This window comes from Arachis stenosperma, chromosome 9 (genome assembly GCF_014773155.1).
Source record: "Arachis stenosperma cultivar V10309 chromosome 9, arast.V10309.gnm1.PFL2, whole genome shotgun sequence".
In the NCBI taxonomy this organism is placed as follows: Eukaryota; Viridiplantae; Streptophyta; class Magnoliopsida; order Fabales; family Fabaceae; genus Arachis; species Arachis stenosperma.
The window spans coordinates 142271817-142296633 of record NC_080385.1 but is presented as its reverse complement, the minus strand read 5'-3'; the positions used below and the strand labels follow the sequence as shown (position 1 = coordinate 142296633).

General features: G+C 34.5%; 1 protein-coding gene and 1 non-coding gene across 2 annotated transcripts; both read right to left on the bottom strand.

Annotated features, from left to right (window-relative positions):
• Positions 1–13471: 13471 nt before the first annotated feature.
• On the bottom strand, positions 13472–17394 carry LOC130951391 (peroxygenase-like). The gene is made up of 6 exons (XM_057880040.1): positions 17365–17394; positions 17054–17218; positions 15738–15973; positions 14506–14600; positions 14293–14418; positions 13472–14179 (listed from the first exon to the last, which is right to left on the bottom strand). Exons 1-6 carry the CDS (start codon positions 17381–17383, stop codon positions 14020–14022), a joined length of 801 nt encoding a protein of 266 aa, XP_057736023.1. The 5' UTR covers positions 17384–17394; the 3' UTR covers positions 13472–14019.
• Positions 14669–14785, bottom strand: LOC130952671 (U5 spliceosomal RNA). Its single transcript, XR_009074849.1, has one exon. It is a non-coding gene; the product is annotated as a U5 spliceosomal RNA (small nuclear RNA).
• Positions 17395–24817: the final 7423 nt, after the last annotated feature.

The following is a 24817-nucleotide window of genomic DNA, read 5'->3' as shown; positions in this document are numbered from 1 at the left end:
TTGCACTAGTCAATCACAAAAGAAGAAAGAATATAATCAATGAGGTCAGAGCTCTTGTTCTGTGTTTATTATTCAGGGGACTTCACTTCAACTATATGATTGGCAATTCAGTTAAGTTCATACAAACTCAGGAAAAAAAAAATCAATGATCACCATTTCATCTCAAAGACTATTATTGCATGATATCAATTTCTGATTTAGTTACTCTCTAATGCAAATCAGTCCGATTTCTACTTATCAGTAACTAATCATAGGACAACTAGAAAGCCATACAATGCTAACAGTTTAAAATCCTTACCTGAAGAAGAAGATTCTGTGCTTCAAAAAGATGAACAAGGTTGCACAACTCGAACAGACGCGAGGAGGGAGATGACACGAACAGTAAGCACAACTCGAACAGACGCGGAGGCAGAGACGCGCGAGCAACGGATCTCAGACGGAGAAGAGAGGCCAACCGCGACCACACAACGCGAAGGATCCAAACAGAGTCGCGACGATGGCGGCGAAAATGCAGTAGTTGTGAACCGAGGTGAGTTGTGATGATGACACGAACGCGAACGATTTCCTTCTAGAATAAGGAGTGCGGTGGTTGTGCAAATCAAAATCGGCGGCGAGGCGGCACCGACGCCAGTGGAGCCTCCGTGAATTTGAAGAAAAGACTCGCCAGGGAGTGGTTTTCATGGAGGAGGGTTTCTGCTAGGGTTACGTTTTGTTTGAAATGAATTGGAAAAAATTTGAAAAGAAAGATTGGAGTGAAATTAACAAGGGTGTTTTAGTCTTTTCACTTTATTATACACATTCCATTCCCATTGGAATTAAAGATAACCAGGGGAGAGATGGGAATGAAATGGGTGGGATTTTGATTCCGGAGAATAAAACATACCCAGGAATAATTTTTTAGATCTTGAACCAAACATGGGAATAAGATATTCCCATCTCAAAATTCCTGGGAATACACTTGTATTCCCTCCAACCACACACACCCTTAGGGTAATTGATTACTCATGTGCTACGTTAGAGTTGTAGTAATATCGGGTTAATGGATCTGCATGGATGGAAAGACGTGTCTAAGTGAAAATGTAGTGTTACTCATGTTACCGTTCTTTTGGATTAGTAGATAAATGTTATTCTTTTTATGACGAATCTAGCTTTCCATTAGAGTACTAACGGATTGGTGATAAGAAAAGTATTAAGTAATGATTATATATGTGTTACTATTCACTTTGGTTTAAGCTTCACATTATGCATGTAGAGTGGGATAGTGACAAAAGTAATTTTTAATTACACCAATTATGTAACACCCCAACCTTAAGTCTTATCTTGCACCTTAAAGCAAAGGATAACAATGTGTCACGACAATTCTAAAGCCCATATAATATTATATATATATATATAGAGAGAGAGAGAGAGATAAAGAAAGAAATAATAATACTAGAAGCCTGATGAAGGAATAAAAGTTCAAATTGCATAAAGCAAAATTATAAAACGCAAAGCGTTCACATACGATAACTAAACGCATAAGTACGAACAGAACGAGACATAATATATGTAAAACCTTGTAGATAGCTCAAGGATACACAAGGTAATAATTAAAAAAACAATATATATATATATATATATATATATATATATATATATATAGTATGATATACAAAAAGAGGACTAGTCACAGCCTGCGGAGTTTAGGTCGGCTAGTCAAACTGAATACACCAAAGTTTTGAAGTTTAAAACAGCAACAACCTATTTCTCAAAGTTTTCAGAAATAAAGCTTCTACGACAACAACGTTAAATTTACAAAAGGTGAGAGAATACTACAACAAAAGTAAAGTGAAATAAAACATAAGGAAGATCATACTCTGCTCTATCACCACATCCGCAAACTCACTGTGGTGGATTTCGACTTGCATCTGAAAAACAACAATAACATATGGTATGAGAACCGGAGGTTCTCAGTATGGTAACAGTGTCCAGTATGTAAGATGTAAGGTTCCGGGATGCCAAAGGCAATCCTAGAACTTCACATCGAGAACAAATATTCAAGCTTAACAAAAATAGATAACCGAAACCATAAGCCATAAACAGGGTTATCTAAACTTAGCAGATTTCTAACTAATACTAATCACACCACTGTATCCCACAACTTTTGCCAACCTAACCTCCGTGTGATCCCATCGCCACCGCCTCCCGAGCCTCCTCAATCCCAGCAGAAAACACAGGTAATGCAGACAAGTAAAGCACAAGTAATATACATATACAACAAGTAAACAAATAGTAAATAGACATGTGATTCATTTAGGAATAACTAAAGTTAAGCAAAGCAAACAAGTATATAGAAGATGCATATGATGAATGCCTGTCTTATTGGCTCGTGATATCACTTGTCGGTCTATAAATGCCAACCCGACACATCCTTCCGGATGTAGCCTTTCTGTCACGCCAGAGATATAGGCTCTGCACACTCATATAGCAGAGAAGTCTGCCACGCAGAGGATATAGGCCCCGCACACTCATGCAGCAGGAAGTCTGTTACTCCAGAGATATAGGCTCTGCACACTCATGTAACAAGGAAGGTTATGTGAGCGGGAGACTGCCACAACCCTCACATCTCAACGTAGGCGGGAGACTGTCTCGACCCATACACCGGTACCGCTACCTCGACAAGCGGGAGACTGCCACAGTCCTTGCCTGAGGCGCATAGCGACTTACCAAACATAACAATTCAGTAGCACAAAACAGCTCATTAACCAATATCAGTATACTTCAAGTTCATCAATTTCAGATCAAACTCAACTCATTCTCAAGTTCCAATCTCATCATCCAATATCAATATCTCAAGCTCATCACCAACATCTCAAGTTTATTATCAACTATCGTCACCTCTTAAGTTCTCTGATTCATCACCCATATAATACTTCGCCCGCTCACCCACAACTTCAGAAATCTAAGTCTCTGTCTTCTAAACTCATAGAAATTCATCTATTTTAGTCTCTAAATCATCTTTAGTAATACTAGAACCTAAGTACTTGATAATACTCTTAAACAACATTTGGAGGAAGTTTGGAAAGTTAGAGAACCCTTAAAAATGAAGAAAAATCATATTTCAGCAAAACAGGGTCTATGCGTACGCATGCCCATGTATGCGTACGCATACTTAAAATTTTTGCCCATCTCGCGTACGCATACAAGAGTTTGCATACGCATAGGTGCCAAACAGAATGGCACGCTTGCATATGGAGGGAGGTTTGTGTACGCATACCCCTCCAGACTTGCAGAATTTTGTAAAGTTGCAGATATCAATTTTAAATACCAAACTTTAAACGTTCATAACTTCCTCTACAGAAATTCATTTTCATCAAACTTTATATCAATTTAAAAATCTTTAGATGAACTTTAATTTAAGACAAATTTCAATCAATTTCAAAAACTGACGCTCAAGTTATGATCCGTCAAAGTTCACCAAAAACTGGTTTTTACAAAAAATTAACTAGGTTCTCAAACTTCTAAAATTCACAATTAAAACCAAACCAAAACATACCCAATCCATAAAAAAACACTACCACAAACTACACTTTACTGTTCCATTGTACTTTCATCACTTCCACACTTAATTCACTCAACCCTTCCTCCATAGTTCAACACAAATCTATAATTCTAATTTAATACTTCCATACCAATAATTCACACAATCTTATTCCTCATATACACCCTTCATCAATTTACAACATCATCACGTCATAATCATTATATCACAAGTATCATACACCCAATCAATACTCATTTTATCATCCACATTCATTACCCAACATCAATAATTCCCATCATAATTCATCAAAATCATCATACATCATCAATTCAATAAATTTCAACAACCAATTCAATCCTATCCTAAGGTCCACTAGCCTAAGTGTCTAGAAACAATACATATTATATAAAGAAAACCGAAACCATACCTTGTCCGATTCGTAAAATGCACCAAACACCAAAACAACGCCACCAAGCTCGATCCAAAGCTTCAAACCAACTCCAGCAAATACCAAAACTCAAGCTAACATCATACAACATAGCAACATAAAACCTAGGGTTCACAAAAATAACTAAACACAAAGGTTTATTGAGATCTTATCTTACCCAATAAGATTAGGGACAAAATTCAACAATACTCTAATGTTAGATCACCCCTAAACAACCAAAACACAAAGAAACTTAAAAATCCAAAGCTATTTTCGAGTTTTAGACTAGGATAGAAATTTGGAGCTAGAGAAAGAGTTTTTTACCAACAAAGCTTAGTTATAAATGACGGGCTCGGTGAGAGCGATGCGTGGCCGCAAACAGCTCGTTAATCGGAGCTTCGTAGCTCAAATTATGGTCACTGGAAGGTGAATGTGAATAGTGACCAAACCCTTTTGCTCTCTTCTCTCTCAAGCTGCGTCCCGCACTCTTTCTTTAGGTTAAAATGAGCTGAAATGCTTATTAATTAGGTTTATATATGTTGGGCCTGGGCCCAACTTGGGTCTGGTCCAACCCGTTAGTGTTTTTAGCCCGTTTAGCCCACTTTGGGCCAAAACCTTTAAGATTAACTCTCGGTTTTCAATTCTAAATTATTTTTGACCTTTCAAAACAATAAATTCAATTTTCAAAATCTTATTTTCCTCAATACATAGTACTGGACAGACTAGAGCCGATACTGCCGGCTTAAACACCGGTACGTATTTTTACGAAAAATTTTCACAAAAGATACATTTTTCCACTCAAAAAAATTCACTGAATTCAAATTTCACCTTTTTATTTTCAAAATATTATTTCTATATTTTCAAATCTATTCTGGGCAGTTAAAAATTATTATTTTATTAAAGCGGTTAAGCCGATTCTTATAAATTACAAACAAGACTTCCTAACAACCTTCTAGGGACAACAATTTTTATCATATGATAGATACACACCTAACTATCATCATGGTATGGACATAACAATATAACATAGTCATTAAAGGAGGCCCTTGGTTGAAAAGAACTCTTCTTCCCCTTAGCCCTTACTTATCCATGGTCGAGACATGTTGCTCTCTATGTCCCTAAGTAGGTCCAGTAGCTGCCAAATAGGCACATATGAAATGAGCAATCACAGTAAGTTCCCTCACACTAAACTACTAAGGACACTGTCAAGCATGCAAGAATATTATTTGTTAACTCACCACTGTTGACCAATGGTTGCCCTTTGTACTTGGACATTTAGACATCACATTTTCACCATTAGTTGATTCAGCTATTTGTGATAACAACATGGTCTTGGTCCTAGCAAAGCCCTACTGTGCATCCTTCTCGGTATGACCCTAAAATAATACATAAGAAACAAAATTTTCGAGACGTTACAACCCATAAATAACATAAACTAACAATTTTTTGTTAACAAAAGGTAAGACGAGAAAATCACGCTATCCTTTTTCTCTGCTTGTGAATATACACCACTGGCCTGGCGCTCATCCCCATCGAACTCATCCACTGCTGATTTAGCCATGTTTTGTTTGTGATCCCTGGCCTCAAGGCTGTGTCTCTTTATATGGCCAGCCTTTTGCATGAATTGCATCACCTCCGCTTCCACCACAACCCTTTTTTGGAAGCTTTGTGGCACCCTTAGTTTTAACCACTAATGGATCCCGGATCGAATCATTGCTAGCAACGGATGTGGATGCACCATTAAATACACGATATTCCTCTTCCAATGTCTGACACAAGGAATGAACACCTGACATAGCATTCCGAAACATGTTTAACGCGCCATGTCAAAGCAGAAAGCCCTGCTCACTATCATCCTCTCTATTGTCGACATACTTTGAAGGAACTTTGCGTCGATTCTCCATCCCTTTAAAACCAAGCCTTCTAGAATCTCCGTAAGATGTTCAACATTCGTAACAAAGAACATATGGCTGCATGGAACTCTTTCTCTTCCACAACTTGAACTAGCAATCAACTTTCCCATAACTTCTATCAAATAAGGCCATTATATGAACATCAAAATTTCCATATTCTTCAAACGTGTATACCATCGTGTTCAAGCACCGTCTTTTTATGACAAAATTGATGGTCCGTATGCCCTCTATTTGTTTCCTAACATCACAAAATATTTCTTTAGTGTATACCCTTGCTGCATAGGTTTCCATCGACTTCAGACAAGTAGTAATCACTGGGAGGTTATATATTGTTCTAAAATGCAATAATAGCTTTCTATTCCTATATTCTTGCACAAATAGTTCTAGGTTCTGAACTAACTCCAAAAGACTATACATTGACCTTGACAACCTGTTTACAAAGGCATTTATCCCTTCACAACGCTATGTAGTACGAAACTCCGCACAAAATTTGTCAGCTAGATACGCATTGGCCCATATCTGCCTCTTTTCATGCGTTTGGACAGCCCATGGTTTATCATGCAAACAATATTCCTCCACAATCTGAGTCCATTGCATTTCAAAATCTTGGATCTGCATGTCAGCGTACAACGACCGGCAGAATATCTTATGCAATTCCTCATCCTTAACATTTGAGGTCACATTCTTCTCCGCATGCCAAGCACATAGCTGATGAGTGGCATTAGGAAAAATAGACTTCACAGCCTTAATCATAGTTTTTTCCCATCTGTCATAACCACAAAAGGCTATTTTTGACACATGACTTAGCTTCCAACAAATTCTCTAACATCCAACAATATGACATAATATTTTCATCCATGACAATCCTAAATCTAAAGTTAGGTGTTTGCTTGTGGTTATTTGAACTAGAAAATATTAGAACCGGTCGTCTATACTTGCTCTTCTTGTATGTTGAGTCAAAGGCATGTACGTCGCCAAAGTATTGGTAATCAACTCTACCACCTCCATCAACCTAAATCATATTCCTTAGTCTTCCGTTGTCAGTTAAGTTATATCTCACAATTGACATGGGATCTGCAACAGCCTTGCCCTTCAGATACCTTATAGTAGTGTTTGCATCACCGTCAGCAATCTGTTTACGTTGACTTTTGTCAGAATAGTTATACACATCCTTTTTCAAAAACCCAACCAAAGAGTACCCACCATTTGTACCTACCATATAACTAACTATCTTCGAAGTTGGGATCCCATGCGTATTCATTCCATCTATCTAAGATTTCACGACGTCCATCATGCCACGGTGATTTGCAATCATGTGAACCATGCCAACGGGAGTCAACTCATGGTTGTGCTCCAAGATGATCTTCCTAACCTTCTAAGTTTGTTCACTTTTTTCAAGATATATTGACAACTTCACTTCCCAATTGGTCCGTGTCTCAAGTTTGTGAGTCCTCCGTCTATAAACTCTGTTGTAATGTTTGGTATCTCTCATGTAAACTCCGCGTAATTAATAAATAATTAGTCAATAAATTAATTATTAATAAAAGAAATTAGAAATATAAATTTTATATTTTAATGAGGTAGAATTAATTAAAACATGAATTTTGATAATAATTTTAAAGAATTTGGCCCAAACGACTCGAATCGGGCAAACCGGGCCCAAGGGGCCCAACCCAACCCACTTATACTCATGAGCTTAAGCTCATTTTTTCCTCACAAACATTGAAACATGTTGGAAAGGGGGAAGAAGATGAAGGAAAACACAAACTCTTGAATTTGATTCAATCCCATATATCTTCCAACTCCAAGCTCCGATTGCTGCACCGTTTGCGGCCATGCGTCTACCTCGTCGAGCTTTACAAAGCCCAGTAATCAATTTGGTAAGAAAGTCACAATTTCAGTTTCAATTCTCTCTTTCCCAACTTTGAAAATTCAATGTATGGTTGTTGATATTTTTTATTCTTTGATATTCTAGGGTCTAATTAGCTTGAGGAATTAGCAGACTTTTGTTCGATCAAGGCATGTATAAGGTGAGAATTTTGAAACTCTAGAGAATTTCTTGATTAGTTGTGGTTGAGCATTAAGTTTGTGTATATGAATGTGGTGATGTGAAGTAGGTAGTGTATATATGTGTATTGGAGCATATTTGTGGAAATTGAAAGCTTGGGTTGTGCTTTGGTTGCTGGGATCTTGGTGGTGGAGGTTGAGGTTGTCAAATTGAGGTGTCTTTGGGCTTGGAAAGAAATTGACCAAAGTATGATTTTGGTTTCTCGTATGTAATATATAATATTTTGTGAAAATTTAGGCTAGATGACCATAGGATATGTTTGAATGTATGATTATGTTAAATGCTTAGTAGAATTGGTGAAAAATGTTGAATGGGTTTGAGAATGGATTGGTGTTTGATTCTTATGATTGATGGTTGATGAGATGATGAATTGAATGTATAATAATGCTACTTTAATAATTAAGTATGAGATTATGTTGATTGTGAATTCTTGGGATTGAAATTGATGAATATGTGTATTGATAGGTTATGGATTGAATGAGAAGGGCTGAGATAGAGTTTAGTTTGTTGTGGTGTTGTTTAAAAACTTGGAATTTGGTTTGGAGTTGAAAATTTTGGTAAAAATAGAGGTTGAGGTTTTTGATGAAAAATCTGATTTTTTTGACCAAATTTCAGCGAGCCATAACTCGTTTTCCGGACCCCCTAACTTTTTCAAACTTATTTAATATGAAAATTTGGTCCGGGAAGTTTACACTCTTTAAAGAATGGATGAAAAAAATGATTTTTAACAAAAAAATTATGCACGTCGAAAGTTTGGTGTGCGAAAGACAATTATGCAACACTTAACAGCTTTTTGGCATTTTGGAGAGAGTCGCGTACGCGAGTGCACACGCGACGCAACCGTTTGGTTCGGCCAGACGAGCTCGCGTACGCTGGAGTATATTGCGTACGCTAGAAGGTGAAAATTTATGTGCCGCGTACGCAGGCACATGCATGCGATGCGAGCCAACCATTCGGCCAAGGAGACTCGCGTACACAAGTTGGAAAAAAATAACACTTTCGCGTACGCAAAACATGGTTCGCGTACGTGGGGCCCTGTTTTTGAGCAACTGAGTTTCGTGATTTTAAACATGATTTTGAACCTCTAAACTTCTATTTTTACTCTCTAAGACCCTGAAACTTAGTTCTAATAATAGGGATAGGGATAAGTTTAGAGAAGGAGTTAACTTGGCAGAGAAGAAAGGTTTGAAGTAATGAATTGTGATTGAAGAAGTGCGAAAATGATGGTTTGTAAATGAATGAGATATGTGACCCCGGGTAAGAGGCAGTGACGTTGTCCACTTGATCCGGAAAAGAGTTGAGGGAGAAGAATGACGAAAATTGAGTTTGATTGTGAAGTTAAACGATTATGAATTAATTATAATGATAATGAGATTGAATTTGATTGTGATATGTCACTTGCTCTAGATAAGAGTTCGAGACTCCAGGTAAGATAGAAGGGTTGAGTTCTGACACCGCTTGCTCTAGGTTGAGAATTGTAATACCACCTAGGTAATAGGCAGGGTGAAGTTTTTCCCTACTTTGGGTACGCGGGTAAGATGCAAGGGTTGCGGCGTTGTCCCTCTTGCTCCGTGTTTGGTGTTCTGTCAGGGTTAGCTATCGGACATGTCGGGTTTGGCTTTATAACCGACAAATAAGACTCATTAGCCATAGGGCAGGCATGCATCATATGCATATACTTGTTTTGTTTGCTTGTGCATTATTTGGAATTGCCTTTGTGAATCAACATGCTATTTGTCATACTTGCTACCTACAATAGCTGTACTCTATTTGTGTTTGCTTTTGTTTGTGTGGTTCTACTAGAGTTTTGGAGGATTTTGGAGGAAGGCGAAAAATGTTGAGGGACTTTATTAGAGTTTAGTTAAGATTTAGAACCTTAGATAATCACCATGCTTATGGTTTTCCGGTTTTAATCTTTAAGTTTTAAATCTGAGTGTCGAAGTTCTAGGATCGCCTTTGGCTTTTTCGAGACCTTATATCTTATATATGTGGGCACCTTTACCATGCTGAGAATCCCCAATTCTCACCCATACAATGTTATTGTTTTCAGATGCAGGTTGAGAGGCACCTCGCTAGGCGTCTAGAGTTCTTGTCACAGCGGAGTTAGGACTTTGTATTTTGGGTTATTTTGATATATATATATATATATATATATATATATATATATATATATATATTGTGTAGACTTCTCCCTTATTCTGTTTATCTTTTGTGCCTCATAGAGATTTTATGAAGAACTAGATTTCCCTTTTGAGTATTTTGGGACTTGGATTGTATATGTATGTATATGATATTTCTCCGGCCAACCTTAGTTTCGCAGGTTGAGCCCGAGGTTTAAATATTTTGTATCCTTGACTCTTGACTCTTATTATATATGTATGTATCTCTACTTTCTTCGTATGCAAATAAATGTTATTTTAAGCGTTGTGCTTTTATTTTTCACATTTTTGTTTAACCAACCTTCAAGGCTCCTCGAATATTATATTTTTTCAACTATATTATGTATGCATATTTAATTTTAGAGGTCGTAATACTACACCACATCTACTTTGCGACTTAAGCGTAAAGCTCTGTGTGGTAAAGTGTTACATCTCAAACCTTCCCTATTGTAGAAAAAGCGATATCTCACCAGAGTCACCTTTCCGTATCCCAAATTCATTACACTTTGTATATACCCTATAAGAATCATATGCATCTTCCTGGCTTACCCAAACCTTCTTCATTATATCCTCTGCGCTCATCCTACCAACTAAATTGACATTAGTATAATCCTCCTCTTCCACGTCATCACTTGAACCTTCCTCTTCGTCATCATCAATTCTTCGAGGTATAGCTCCATAATCATATTCAATATCTTCATTGCTATTGCAATCACCTTTAATCCTTCCAAATCCATCACTAGAGTTAACTATAAATTGCAATTCCATAAAAGAAAAAACATGTCGTACGCATATATATTTCTAATGCATATTCCCAAACACATAATCATATTTATCTCATGTAATCATTTTTAAGTAAACAACACTAATAAAAAGGTTATGACTCTTAATTCTTTGACACTACAACGCAACCCACGCTTACCATTCTAACTATTACCGTCGAATTAAAAATTGACCCTGTCTTTTACTAAATTCATCAACACATCCAAAACAAACTTTTGAACTGAAACTACAAAATGTTACAAATATTATCTTTCCATGGATTTGCGGTTCGGTCGGGAAATCCCCTGCCTCTCTCCCTCCATCCAATTCTTTATTCGATGACATGTCTTTTAACGATGACTTTGACAACTACGGGAGAAAATCTCATGCCCTAAGTTGTTCAAGCTGTGATGTTGATAGTTTGGTGAACCAGGAGATATTAAGAGAGGAAGAGAAATAAGTTCTTCTCATTGTTGAAGAGAATGAAAAATTTCTTTAGAAAATATTTGTTGAGTTATTACACCTTATATACTATGTACTCTTTATGTACTCTCACTAAAAAATAATTATAATGGTAAGCCTATTATTGATAAAGAAATAATCTAGGTAACCAATGAAATCCATTAAGAAAGATAACCAACTAGATTCACAAGTGGTAAGAGCAAGACAATTACTCCATTCCTATATTTTAACTTCAATGGAAGTTCGTAGTTTTTTTGTTACGGTTCAAAAGGATTTTAAAAAACTGAGATATTCCACATTGAATAAGGCATTCACATGGATTGGATCAATGATTGTAGTGACCGGCGTCGTAAAGTAATAAACTTGAACGACCAAACTCTGCTTAATATTCTTCCGACTGGAAGATTTCAAAGAGATGAAGCTAACTTAGCTAGGTTTATTAGAAATGTTTTGGTCCACGGAGTAAAAGACGGTCAGACTAGTGCTGTCGACCATTGTAAACATTAGTGCTGTGGACCATTGTGAATATAGGTGCTCGAGGCATTTTTTCCTGAATTCTCGTGTATTGTATATGAGGTGTCACTTGACTACCTCAGGAGAAAAATATTTTAGAATGTGGAATAGAGAAGAAAGTGAAAAAAGGGCATATATTCTAAGTTATTTGCTAAAGAAGAGAATGAAAAATCTCCTTAAAAAATATTTGTTGAGTTATTACACCTTATATACTATGTACTCTTTATGTACTCTCAGTAAAAATAATACAATGGTAAGCCCATTATTGATAAAGAAATAATCTAGATAACCAATAAAATCCATTAAAAAAGACAACCAACTAACTTCACAAGTAGCAACAGTAAGACAATTACTCCATCCCTATATTTTAATTTCAATGGAAGTTTCTAATTTTTTTTGTTACGGTTCAAGAAGATTTTAAAAAACTGAGATATTCCGCATTGAATAAGGCATTCATAAGGATTGGATCAATAATTGTTTATTAATTTAGTGACTGGCATCCTAGAGTAATAAATTTGAACGACCAAACTCTGCTTAATATTCTTCGGTTTGAAAGATATCAAAGAGACAAAACGAACTTAGCTGGGTTTATTAGAAATGTTTTGGTCTACGGAGTAAAAGACGGTCAGATTAGTGTTGTGGACCATTGTGAACATCTATAGAGAGTGCTCGAGGGACTTTTTTCTGGATTCTCGTGTATTGTATATAAAGTGGCACTTGACTACCCAGTATTTTAGAATGTGGAATAGAGATGAAAGTGAAAAGGGCATATATTCTGAGTTATTTGATAAAGAAGAGAATGAAAAAATCCTCTTAGAAAATATTTGTTGAATTATTATACCTTATATATTATGTATTCTTTATGTACTCTCACTAAAAAAATAATTACAATGGTAAGTCTATTATTGATAAAGAAATAATTTAGGTAACACTGAATGAAATCTCATGCCCTAAGCTATTCAAAATGTGATGTTGATAATTTGATGATTTAGAAGGGATTAAGAGAGAAACATAAATTCTTCTCATTTGTTAAAGAAAATAAAAAATTGCCTTAGAAAATATTTATTGAGTTATTACACCTTATATACCATATATTCTTTATGTACTCTCACTAAAAAATATAATAAAAACAATAATCTAAATAACAACCACCATGTCTTTCTTTAACAACAACGATGCCACCGCTGACTCAACAATGCTTAGTGCCTGCTACCCCTTAATAAACTACTAAAAAATTTCCAAAAGCCCCTCTATTATATCCTTCTCCAAATTCTCACTTCCCCTTTTTGTTTTAGGAATTTACACTAACCTTAATCGATAAGGAACACTACCTTATAATCTCTCTTATTGAAAATGAATAAAAAAATTAAATGTGATTTTTTTGGAATTTCTAAATATTTTACACTTCCCCTTTTTATTTTAGGAATTTGCACTAACCCTAATCGATAAGAAACACTACCTTACATAATCTCTCTTATTGAAAATGAATAAAAAAAATTGTGATTTTTTTGAAATTTCTAAATGTGATTTTTTTGAAATTTCTAAATATTTTACAGGTCTACTGTGACCAAAAAAAATCCACCAGTGCTAAATAAAAAAATAATTTGATAATATTATATGTATTTTTTTAACTGTTCAAATATGTCAATAAGAATAATCTATCCCTTGATATTTACTGTTCACGTTTGTGTATTCTGTACACGAAAACAAATGCTGCCTTAATGATAGTGTGTTCACGTTCAAACACCACTTTGAGAACTGTACACGAAAACAAATACTACCTTAATGATAGTGTGTTTAATGATAGTGTGTTCACGTTCAAACACCAACTTTGAGAACTGGATCCACCATCTGCTTTCTCCGCACATAGCATAATGGAAAATCATGCAATTGGACACGCCCCCAATACACCTGAGTGACACGCACATTCTTTACGTGGAGAAAGATTCCCCATTTACCCCAGAGGTTTTTCCTTGCAAATAAAAGGAGATAATATATGCGCTATATAGATTATATATTATAAGGAGTGATACAAATTAATGCAACTAAAATTTGAAATTCTTCAATTACATCAAATATAGTCACATGCTGCTGCTTCTTTATTGTTGAAACATCTTTCTAACAGTATTAACAAACAAAGAAATTTCACTTAGCAATGATTATTCTCATACCATACAAGAGAGACAAATATTTCAACTCGTCTTAGCATCATCATAATATCCATAATTCATCTTAGCACAGTATTCAAATAAGCTGCCATCGAAGCATCTTCTCACAGCCTCCTTAGACAAGAAACCATCCTCATCCCTTGCCAGAACATACAGAACCCCCCATTCAAATTTAGCAGCAGCCCTGCAAACAAATAAAACACGTTATTTATTTATTACTAATATACACTACATTAAAAATAATTTCAAATACATAGTATTGATTTGTTATGCTTTCAATATATTATTATATTTTACCAGCCATATGGATCAAATGCATTTCGGTTGCCCTCAGTCATGTCCCAAATCTCTCCAAGTGTGAGCTTATCAGGTACTGTACGAGCATACTTGCTAAAAATGTTCTCAAGATTTACCGGTACATAACTGTCATTTAATTAGTTAAGACTGTTAATGTGAAACATAATTAAACATCGGTTATTGGTTATTACATCAAATAAATTAGTTGCTAACCGTCCTTCCGTGTCATAAGTTCCACTATCACTCCCATGCTTTATTCTGTGAATATTGTGTATGTAGATTGGCAACAGCAAAGAAGGATACCAGTGCTGCAAAATTTTGATACAAATATATAAAACGTAAATAGAAAAAAAAAATTATTTAACTATGATTGCAGAGTCTTCCAAAGGAAAGACTCTATCAAAAATTAGCGTATGCCGCTAAATGTGAAGAACACACGGTATTCTTTAGTAAAAGGCGAAAGAATAGTTCGCTCTGTGCTCAACACACGGCTCCGTGAATTAGCAAAGTTATTGGTCCTTAATTTTATAGCATGTAATATAGTTTCCACTTAATCTGTTGCACGATGTGGGGTTATTATGGTACGTCAACTCTAACATTATTACTGTGTTCTATTATCTATGATTTCTCTTCCCCATTTCTCCTTCCTCAACACATTTACAAATTTAATATTGCTTCCTCTTCGAGTTCTAGTTGAAATCTAGAGGTCAGAATTCGAGGCAGACTGTCAAAACAAAATCAGAACGAGCTATGGACATTGTTTCTACTTGAAGGTAACCAAGTTAGTCCGTTTTCATTTTTCAAATTTTTTTTTTAAATAAAAAAACCGCTTCTTATAAAAAAAAATTGTGCTTTTTTTTTAAATATTTATTTATTTTGGATTGTTATTTAAATAAAAAATATAGAAAAATTATAAAAATAAAAATATAACACTCAACCAAGACAGAGAAAATCGAGATTTTACGTAAAATCGAAAAAGTAAATTAAGTACGTAAAACGTAAAATCTTAATAAGATTTAAATCGTAAAATCGTCAGACCTAGTATAAATTTCGTAAAATCAATTGACTCATTTAAAATCGTAATATCGGAAGATTTTAAGAGTTAAATCGAGATTCTAGCTACTATGCACTCAACAACACAAAAATACTACGATCTTATTAGCCTGTCCGGCTTTGGTTTTTTGGACCCGTGGATTTGATGGGCTTATTTTTCGGATTTCTTGGTCCAGCCTGCTATATTTCTACCTCTCCGTAATGCGTTTATTTAAGACCCATTCTTTGGTTACACCCACTCTTTGGGGTGTGGTCTTACCTACTAAATTTTCACAACGCAAAAGAGGGAGCAAAAATGTTAAAATAAAATAACTTTAAAATACCAAAAAATAACTCAAGTAGATGGATATTGGATTTTAATGAACAAGGTGGAGAAGAGAAGAGAGACTTACAGGGAGAGTGGGATAACTCATAGCGAGATTGATTCCAACAGCCATGATAATAGAAGCAATGAAATTAAAGCCAATCGCACGGAGGCCTACGAATGTTTCCCAAGGATAAACAATTCCATTGTCATCTTGGTCAAAGAAAGCACAATGTTGCTGTAGAACACTCATGTTGTTGTGCCTGTGCCCTACTGTTCCATCTGGGTGCTTTGTATCTGGTGCTGTCAGTGCTCGAGCCATGTCTAACTCACACACACCACCATCACACATAACATATCTATCATCTCATCACAAAATTAATAAAATATTTTTTTATTCTCAACTTTTTAAAAATTTTAATATATTTTAATTATACGTTTAAAGATTAATATCGTTAATGAAAATACTAACATAACAATTGTATTTCATTCATTATCCAATCCAAGATATAATTGCCATTAACACTTCAGCTATGAATCAGGGACGGATCTAGGTAAAGAAAGAGGACGGACCTAGGTGAAAAGAGGAGAGCACTTACCCACTAGAAGTTTACCAAACAAATTTATAAGAACATAACTACATATAGACGAATTTATTTTATTCTATTATTCTATTATCTTTGTCCTCATAAAAATTTATATTAAAATTTCAATATTTATTTTATTATAAATATCAAAATTAAAAATAAATAAATAAATAAACAAATTTAATATTAATAATATATTTTTAAAATTAATCAAATAATTAATTACTAAGCGAAAACTTAATTTTCTAAGCATAAGTAAAATTATTAATTTTTTTAAAAAAATAGTTAAGATAAGAATTAAAAAAATGTTATTTATTTATTAATTAATATTTTTAAATTAATAATATATCAAAATTAAATTTGAAAATGTATATAAAATATAATATTTAATTATTTTAAAATAAAGAGAAAAAATTATTTCAATTGATTTTTTATTATTTTAAATTAATATATTTTTCAATTTTTATATATAGATTTAGTTTTTTGAGTATTTATGTATATAATTTTAATTTTAAAATATAAATATATCAATATTTAGTAAAATTTATTTTAATATATTTTTTACTCATAACTAAAATGGATTCATCACTAATTTATGATTATCACATATCAATAATAGGTCAGTCCATTATCACATACATTAGCCTCTATTAACAATATTAATTCTCAAAAATATAATTAAAATATATTTAAAATATTAAAAATAAAATTAAAATAAATTAAACATCAATAATATTTTTAAAGTTTTTCAAAAAACAACAAACAAGACGTATTCTTTACTCAAAAATCAATTAAAAACTTACTATTATTGACTTACATGGCTTTGGAAGAGAGTCCTCCAAGTCATTTCTGACCCTTCTTTCTACAGTAACATCTGCATAATACGCCTCAGTTACGAGTGACTCCTTCTCAAACTCTGCAGCCATTTGCGTTTCTAAGACTAGTAATCTTCCAAGTTCTCTTCTCCACCCAACTTCTACAACTACACATACTTATATTATTTGAGAAATTAAAGAGGAGTAACAAGTGCAATTGAAGTTTGATACATGGAGAAAGTAGCAAGAGCCAGCAAATATTGCACGTGTCATGCATGCACCGTTTAGGAGCATGATACATCTAATTGCTTACGGTGCCGTCTCCTCTGCATTCTGCACAATATTCTTCTCGCGCTTCTATACCACCGATTTTTTGGTGTCGATACGCGTATTTATTGGGTTTAATAGTATTTAATAAAAAATAAAAAATAAAAAATTTTTTAAATATATTTAAACACATTTAAATATTATTACGCATCAACGTATTTAATTTTATTTTTAATATATATTTTTAAAATAAATTTTAAAATATTATATATTATTATTTATTAAAATAAAAAATATTTTAAATTTTTTATATAATTAAAATAAGACATTAAAAACATCTAAAAAATTAATTTGCATTTTAATATCAATAAAATATCAAAATATTATTACGATATATGTGTACGTGCGTGTGCATGCGTGTGCGTGCGTGTATGCGCGCGCGCACGTTCCTATATCTTATAAAATTTTAAAATTTGTGTGTTGACGTGTCTCATATCATGACTAAGAGTGTTATCGATTCAGTTTGATTCGGTTTTGGATCAAAAACCAACCGAACCGATCTGTTCGGTTTTGACAGAATACCAACCAATTAGTTTGTTGTCTGTGCAATAACCGAACCGGACCAAACCAAAAATGGTTAGGTTAGTTTTTTTAGTTTTTAAATCCTAACTAACAGAAAATTACTCCCAATAAAATGATGTTCAAAACAATTAATAAATTGAAATAACATTACATTACAATCAAATTCAACAAAATTTCAACTCATTCAAACAACTAAACATAAAACAAACACATTTGTTAAGTCTAAAATTTCCATTTCAATGTATTACTAAGCCACTTTTTCGATTCGGTTCGATTTCTGTTGAGTCAATCGAAAATCGAGTCGAACCGATCGGTTTAATTCGAAAAAAACAAAAAAATAGTTTTTCAGTTTTTTATTCGGTTGTTGTAAATTTTGTTTCAGTTTTGTGGTAAATTTCGATCCAGTTCGATAACTTACACCCCTAATCATGACGTATCCCATATCTGTATTCATATCCGTGCATCATAAATGACTCCTCGTATAATAATAACTATGTTGTAGAAATTAATAATTTATCTTTTTCTATGCATTAAAAAAGGATTTTTCAAAAATAAATTTAATATTTATGCAGTTTTATTTTTTAAAGTTATTAAAATTTGAATTATATCGGTTTTTTAATTTTAAAAAATCGTATAAATTAAATTAATTAAAAGTAAATTTAAATAATATAATAAATTTAATTTCTTGAATCAAATTAAATTAAATTAATATAGAATTTAATTTTTAAGTTGTTCTAGACAAATAATAATGTGATGAAATAACAATTAAATGAGCATCCGGCAAATTCGACGTCACAAAATAGCGTCGGATACAGTGCAACAACTACACCATTAAAGCCATGAAACCGCTAAATTGCGACATTAAGGGCACGACATAAAGACACTAAATGCTAGAAAAACGACAAACTCATAATATAGGGATAAAAGGAGAGAAAACTCAGCAGGTAAACCCAGAATAAGATATATTAAGCTAACTTAAGCACTGGAGTGTTTTGTAGGTTACCCTCCAAGCCTAGTTTCATACCCGCCCAAGTTAGGATCTTCGATCTTCTCACTTTCAGTTTGTGACCTCAGTTTTTGGTACAAATATTTGGTGCTATCAGTAGCGATCCTACTTCGTTAGGAATCATGGCCGAGCACATAATTTACTCTACAGTCAATCTCAAAACACCTTTGAAAGAGCAACATCAAGAACATGGACACGAGACTAATGTTACTCCTACACGTGAAAAAGTTCCTCCCGAATATGAGAACCAAGAAGCGCCTAACTTGGAGGCTCGCCACGTTAGAGCCCGCCATTTTGCAGGGTTAAGAGATGATTACCACCACACCATGCAAGACATGCGTCATCGAGTACATGAGCTAGAACGTCATCGTCTGGAATTGGAGCGACGGTTGGCCGAACGCTCGCTCACAATCTAGGCAATCTCGTTCCTGATGTCATCCAATCAGGAGACATGATGAACATAACCATGAGATTCCCGAGAAACAGCAGAATCTTAATCGACGGGATTCACGCTCGCCGCAGCGTCAAAGGGATGAAAGGAGGTCACTCTGACATCATGCTGAACTTCGAGAATCGGAAAGGTGGGCAAGAGAAGAATCTCGATCTATCCAATTAAAAAGGCTATGGACTCCGCAAAGGAGTCAAAGTCCTAAAAGATATAGGAAAATTCGGGAACACGTGATAATGGGTTAAACACTATTTGCTTCTAACATTCTTCAAGTATGCTTACCAAAGCACTTCGATAAGCCCACCGACTTGAAGTATGACAGAAAGACGGATCTCCAAGAGCACATTGATGCTTTTGAGGCAAGAATGAATCTAGAAGATGTAGGAGATATGATCCGATGTAAAGTCTTTCTGGTAACCATGTCAAGTCCGGCTATGACATGGTTTAACATGCCCCCTTCTGGGTCTATCTTCTCATTTGCCAATGTCAAGGTTAAGTTCTTAGTCCATTTTACCATGAGAAGGATCCAGGCTAAGCACCCAATCTCCTTGCTTAGAGTAGAACAACGGGTAGAAGAGAGCATCTGAGATTATTTGGATCACTTCAATAAAGCACTTTTGGAAGTAAACACGCGAGCTCCAGAAGTTGTATGTTTATGCTTGATTATCAGCTTGTTGGAAGAAGACTTCCGAAGACATTTGACTTTCAAGGATGTAAAATCCATGGAAGAAATTCATGAGATCGTCCTAAAATACATGCGAGATGAGGACGTGACAAAAATGGTTTTCACAAAAAGAAAGAACCCGGCTCCTTCACCTAACAAGGTTGGAGGCACGGGACAGTCCTCAGCTCCAAAGCCATCAACTCCTCGAGTCGGGAAGTTCTCCTTGTATATGCCTTTCGTTGCCTCACTCACTGAGGTATACCAATAGGTCTCTCAAAGAGGTATCCTCTCAAGGGCAAGACAAATTCGACCTAGCGCCTCTTTGAATAAATCTCAATATTGTGACTATCATAAGTTCTATGGTCACAAGACAGAAAATTGTATTGATTTGAAGAATACCTTAGAGCAAGCAATCCAGGATGGTAAGCAAGCTAAGTTCGTTCAATATGTAAGGCTGCCTAGACAACATAACGATGACGAAGATCAAGAAGCCAAAAATTCTAGAAACACGAGACCCCCGGAGAACCCAGAAAAAATTGCTCAAGTCGTGGTTCATGTGGTTGTAGGAAGGAATGGATTGCCTAGATCCAACAATGCAATAAAAAAGGATGCTAAAGCCGCAACTTTGGAAGTTCTCAAGGTGACTAGCATTCCAATAGTACAGTTCACGACAGAGGATTTTCAGATTGCCGTATCCGAATATGATTAGCCCCTGGTGATTATTGCAAAATTAGGTAATGGCATTGTGAAAATATTTTTGATTAACACATGCACAAATTCAAACCTCCTTTTCAGAAATGCCTTTGATACCTTGGGTTTACAAGATCAACATTTAGAGTCTCATCTCCCTGGAGTTGTCAGGCTTGGAGATCATTATATCAAACTCGACGGAGCTGTCGACCTCCTCTTTACAGTAGGAGAGGGCGTCAATGTGTGAGTAGTAGAAATCCAATTTGTTGTCCTTCAAGATTCCACAGCTTATAATGTGATCCTAAGAAGGAAGACACTTAATGTGTGTGCATTCATATCAACACAATTTTTGGGTATGAAGTTCTTGACCACAGAAGGATGAGCCGCAACTATCTGAGGAGATAGAGTATCTGCTATTAAATGTGACAAGGTCAGTCTAACACTCAGGGATAAAGCCAAGATTTCTACCGAGGTGTTTCTTGTTGATTTGGACTCCCGAGTTTAGGAGAAACCGAGGCCAGAACCCGATGGAATTTGGAGAAATTCCAGATTGATGACATTGTAGAAAAGTATACCATGATCAATAAAGAACTACCTTACCCCTTTAAGTCTGAACTTCAAATTTTTTTAGAGGTAACATAGATTTATTTACCTGGGAACCTTTCAATATGTCCAGTTGATCTCGCATTCATGTCCCATCAACTTGCCATTAATCTTGAATTTACATCGGTTGCACAGTGACGTCGAAAAATGTCGCCTGACTAAGTCGCCGAGGTTAAGAAACAATTTCAAGAGTTATTGGATGCCCGATTTATTCGAGAATTAACTTATTTAACATGGTTGTCTAATATGGTCTTGGTGAAAAAGTCTAATGAAAAATGGTGAATATGTGTAGACTACACAGATTCAAACAAAGCTTACCTGAAAGACTGTTTTTCTTTACCTAATATTGATAACATGATTGATTCATTCTAAGGATATCATATTTTAAGTTTCTTGGATGCTTATAGTGGGTATAATCAAATTCCGATGCACAAAGCTGGCAAAGATAAGATATCCCTTATCACCTCTGAAGGGGTTTACTATTATACTGTAATGTTCTTTGGTTTAAACAATGCAGGGCCACTTATCAAAAGTTGATGGCTAAAGTCTTCAAGCGTCAGATCAAAAAGAATGTGGAGGTCTATATTGACTGTATGTTGATAAAAACTAAAGACAATTCTGACTTAATTGCTAACTTACAGGAGATTTTTAGTTGCCTCCGACTTTATCAAATGAGGCTGAACCCAGCAAAGTGGGCATTTGCAGTATGGAGAGGTAAGCTCTTGGGCTTTATAGTCACTCAAAGCGGTATAAAAGCTAACCCTGAAAAATGCCAAGCTGTTTTAGACATGTCGAGTTTTCGAAATCTCAAAGAGGTATAAAGACTCCTAGGTCGCTTAGCTGCATTATCAAGGTTCCTAGGAATTTTTGCAGTAAAAGCAAAACCATTTTTTAAATTGATGAGGAGAGATGTGGAGTTTGCATGGACGGAAGAGTGTGAGGTAGCTTTTCAACATTTTAAAAACTTGCTGACATCTCCTCCCATCTTAGCAAAGCCGGAATATGGTCAACCCCTGTACCTGTACCTATCCGTAACTGAAGAAACTTTGGTCTCGACTTTAGTTTTAGAAAATAAGGATAGACATCAATATCATGTGTATTTTGTTAGTAAAGTTCTTCAAGGACCTGAACTCCGGTATTCAAAAAATGGAGAAATTAGCTTTCGCCTTACTCACATCGGCTCGTTGGTTGCGCCAATGCTCCCAGAGTTATTTAATTATCGTGCGAACCGATCAACCGATCATAAAATTTTTACAAAAATCTGACCTAGTAGGTCGGATAATAAGTTAGTCTATAGAATATATATAACTATTATTTTATAATAAACAAGCAAATAATTTTACTAAATTCAAAAAATTAAAAAATAAATTAATTTAAGTAAGAAGGAGTAATCTATTGAATTGAATTTTTAATATATATATATATATATATATATATATATATATATTACAGTAACCGCGAAAATTAAAATTGTGTTTTTCAGTGTATTACATCAAGATCAGATAGTACGAGTCCTTTACTTTAAAGAAATTGCGTGCAATGATGCGTTATTGTATTTAGAACATTTCACTAATTAGAATTTTATTTGGCCGTTCACTCTTATTACAGATAATTGTTTTTGTTAATTTGAATTCTTTGCATGTAATTTAGTTTTTGTTGGCCAATTTATAAGAATAAAAAAATCATTTATAATGAGAACAAACCCGGAAGGTTTTCATGAAAATCAGTGAACTGAGAATAAGAAAAATCCGTATCAGTTTAAGAATTTTGTTTTTGTTTCTACTCCTAAAATGACGTTGTTTTATGCTTAAAAAAAATTCTACCCCAATCCCATTATCCCTCACTCTCTTAGAACTTCGAAACTCACTCCAGAGGTAGAGCCTCCCTCTCACTCTTTCACACACACGAATCTGCCACCGCCCACTGCTATTGCACGATTCCTTCCACATCGCTGGCTCCTCTGCATCTCGTCCCAGCTCATGTGCATCTTCAACACAACGTCGTTGCCTTTATCCGTGGTTCACCTTCACTATGTCGTCGTGTCTTCTTACTCTTGTGCCTCTATGTGTCTCTCATCGTCGTCACGTCCTCATCTGGCGGGGCTTGCATCACTGTTGCCTCTCTCTTGTTAGTCTCTGCATCGTCGTGCTTGGTCTTCCTATTCTCCCCCTCCATTCTGCCTTCACATCATCGGGCAAGTTTTTTAATTTTTTAGTCATTTAGTTATTGGATTATAATATGTTGATTTGTTGCTATTTTTATATGATTATGGCGAATTGAGCTATTGTTTTATAGTATTAGTGTGGTTTTTATATTGTTCTGTAAATTTATATTATTGGATAGTGAATAGACTCTCTGAACTGAGTGATGTTTTTATAGTGTTGGTATTGTTCTATATTATTACTTCCCTCTTCTCTGCTCGCGTTTTGCTTTCTTATCATCAAGTATGTTTTTTAACTAATTCAGTTAATTCTTGATTGTCGTTGATTATATTCTATTAATTATAATTGGTTAATTCTTGACATATTATTCTAATTTTTGAAGGCACATAATTCTCATCATTTGAAGTTATCTCAACACCATTACCTTTTCTACATCTATGAACAATATAAACCGAACAATGTTTAACGATTTGTGACACTAATAACCTACCCATTCTCATGATATCTCCATTACTCATCAATTCTCTAGGATATGAATTTAATTGACAGCTTAGTTTATAATACCATATCTTGGTATAACCTTTATACCCTAACCTTTTTAATTCATTAAGTATTTTTTACAAACTCAATTCATCAAGCTCAAAGAGCAAGTCTTTCAATATTCTCCCTTCCAAATACTCTAAATCGTGCTATGTATCATAAATTTTTTTATCATGATGTAGATCTATAGTGAAATCATAATCCCTATCACTACACCAAAAGAAAAAAAAAGGAAAGAAAATAAATAAATACCTTTTTAAAGCTAAAAAATTTCATCCTTAAAGATATTTTCAGTAACAGATTCATTCTATCACTATAATAACAATAAGTAAAAGATAGCACAATATATACTTTCGAGCAGTAGCGACTAGGTGCCTCCGACAGCATGGTGCCTTCAACAATAGAGAATGAGTTTTTACAAAATGAGTGGCAAGGTGATCTACAGAGGTTATTGAAAACTCCAACAGAATTCAACGAAAATGAAAGAGTTTGAAAAAGGAACAAAGATGCTTTTGGAATTTAAAAAATATTGAAGCGATTTTAATTAAGTCTCTTACACTAACTTTGGAATATTTGTTTTTTAAATAAAATATTTTATTATTTTATACGTTTTTGTTAAAGAAAAAATTTAAGTAAAAAAATATATAATATAAAATTTAATTAAAAAAATAAAATTTAATTAAAAATTTAGTAAAACTAAAAAGACAGAAAGAGTAATTAAACTTTAATTTCAAAAGCCCCTTAAGTTGAGTCTCGCATTGTCCAGAAGCCTAGTCAAAGAATCTTTTATATTGTTGTCAGATG

What these genes read in the sequence shown, in the direction of transcription:
- LOC130951391 (XM_057880040.1), bottom strand. An exon ending in ACTTATGACACGGAAGGACG is followed by an intron (nt 14,419 to 14,505) that starts GTTAGCAACTAA and finishes ATTAAATGACAG; the next exon opens with TTATGTACCGGTAAATCTTG. An exon ending in GCATTTGATCCATATGGCTG is followed by an intron (nt 14,180 to 14,292) that starts GTAAAATATAAT and finishes ATTTGTTTGCAG; the next exon opens with GGCTGCTGCTAAATTTGAAT.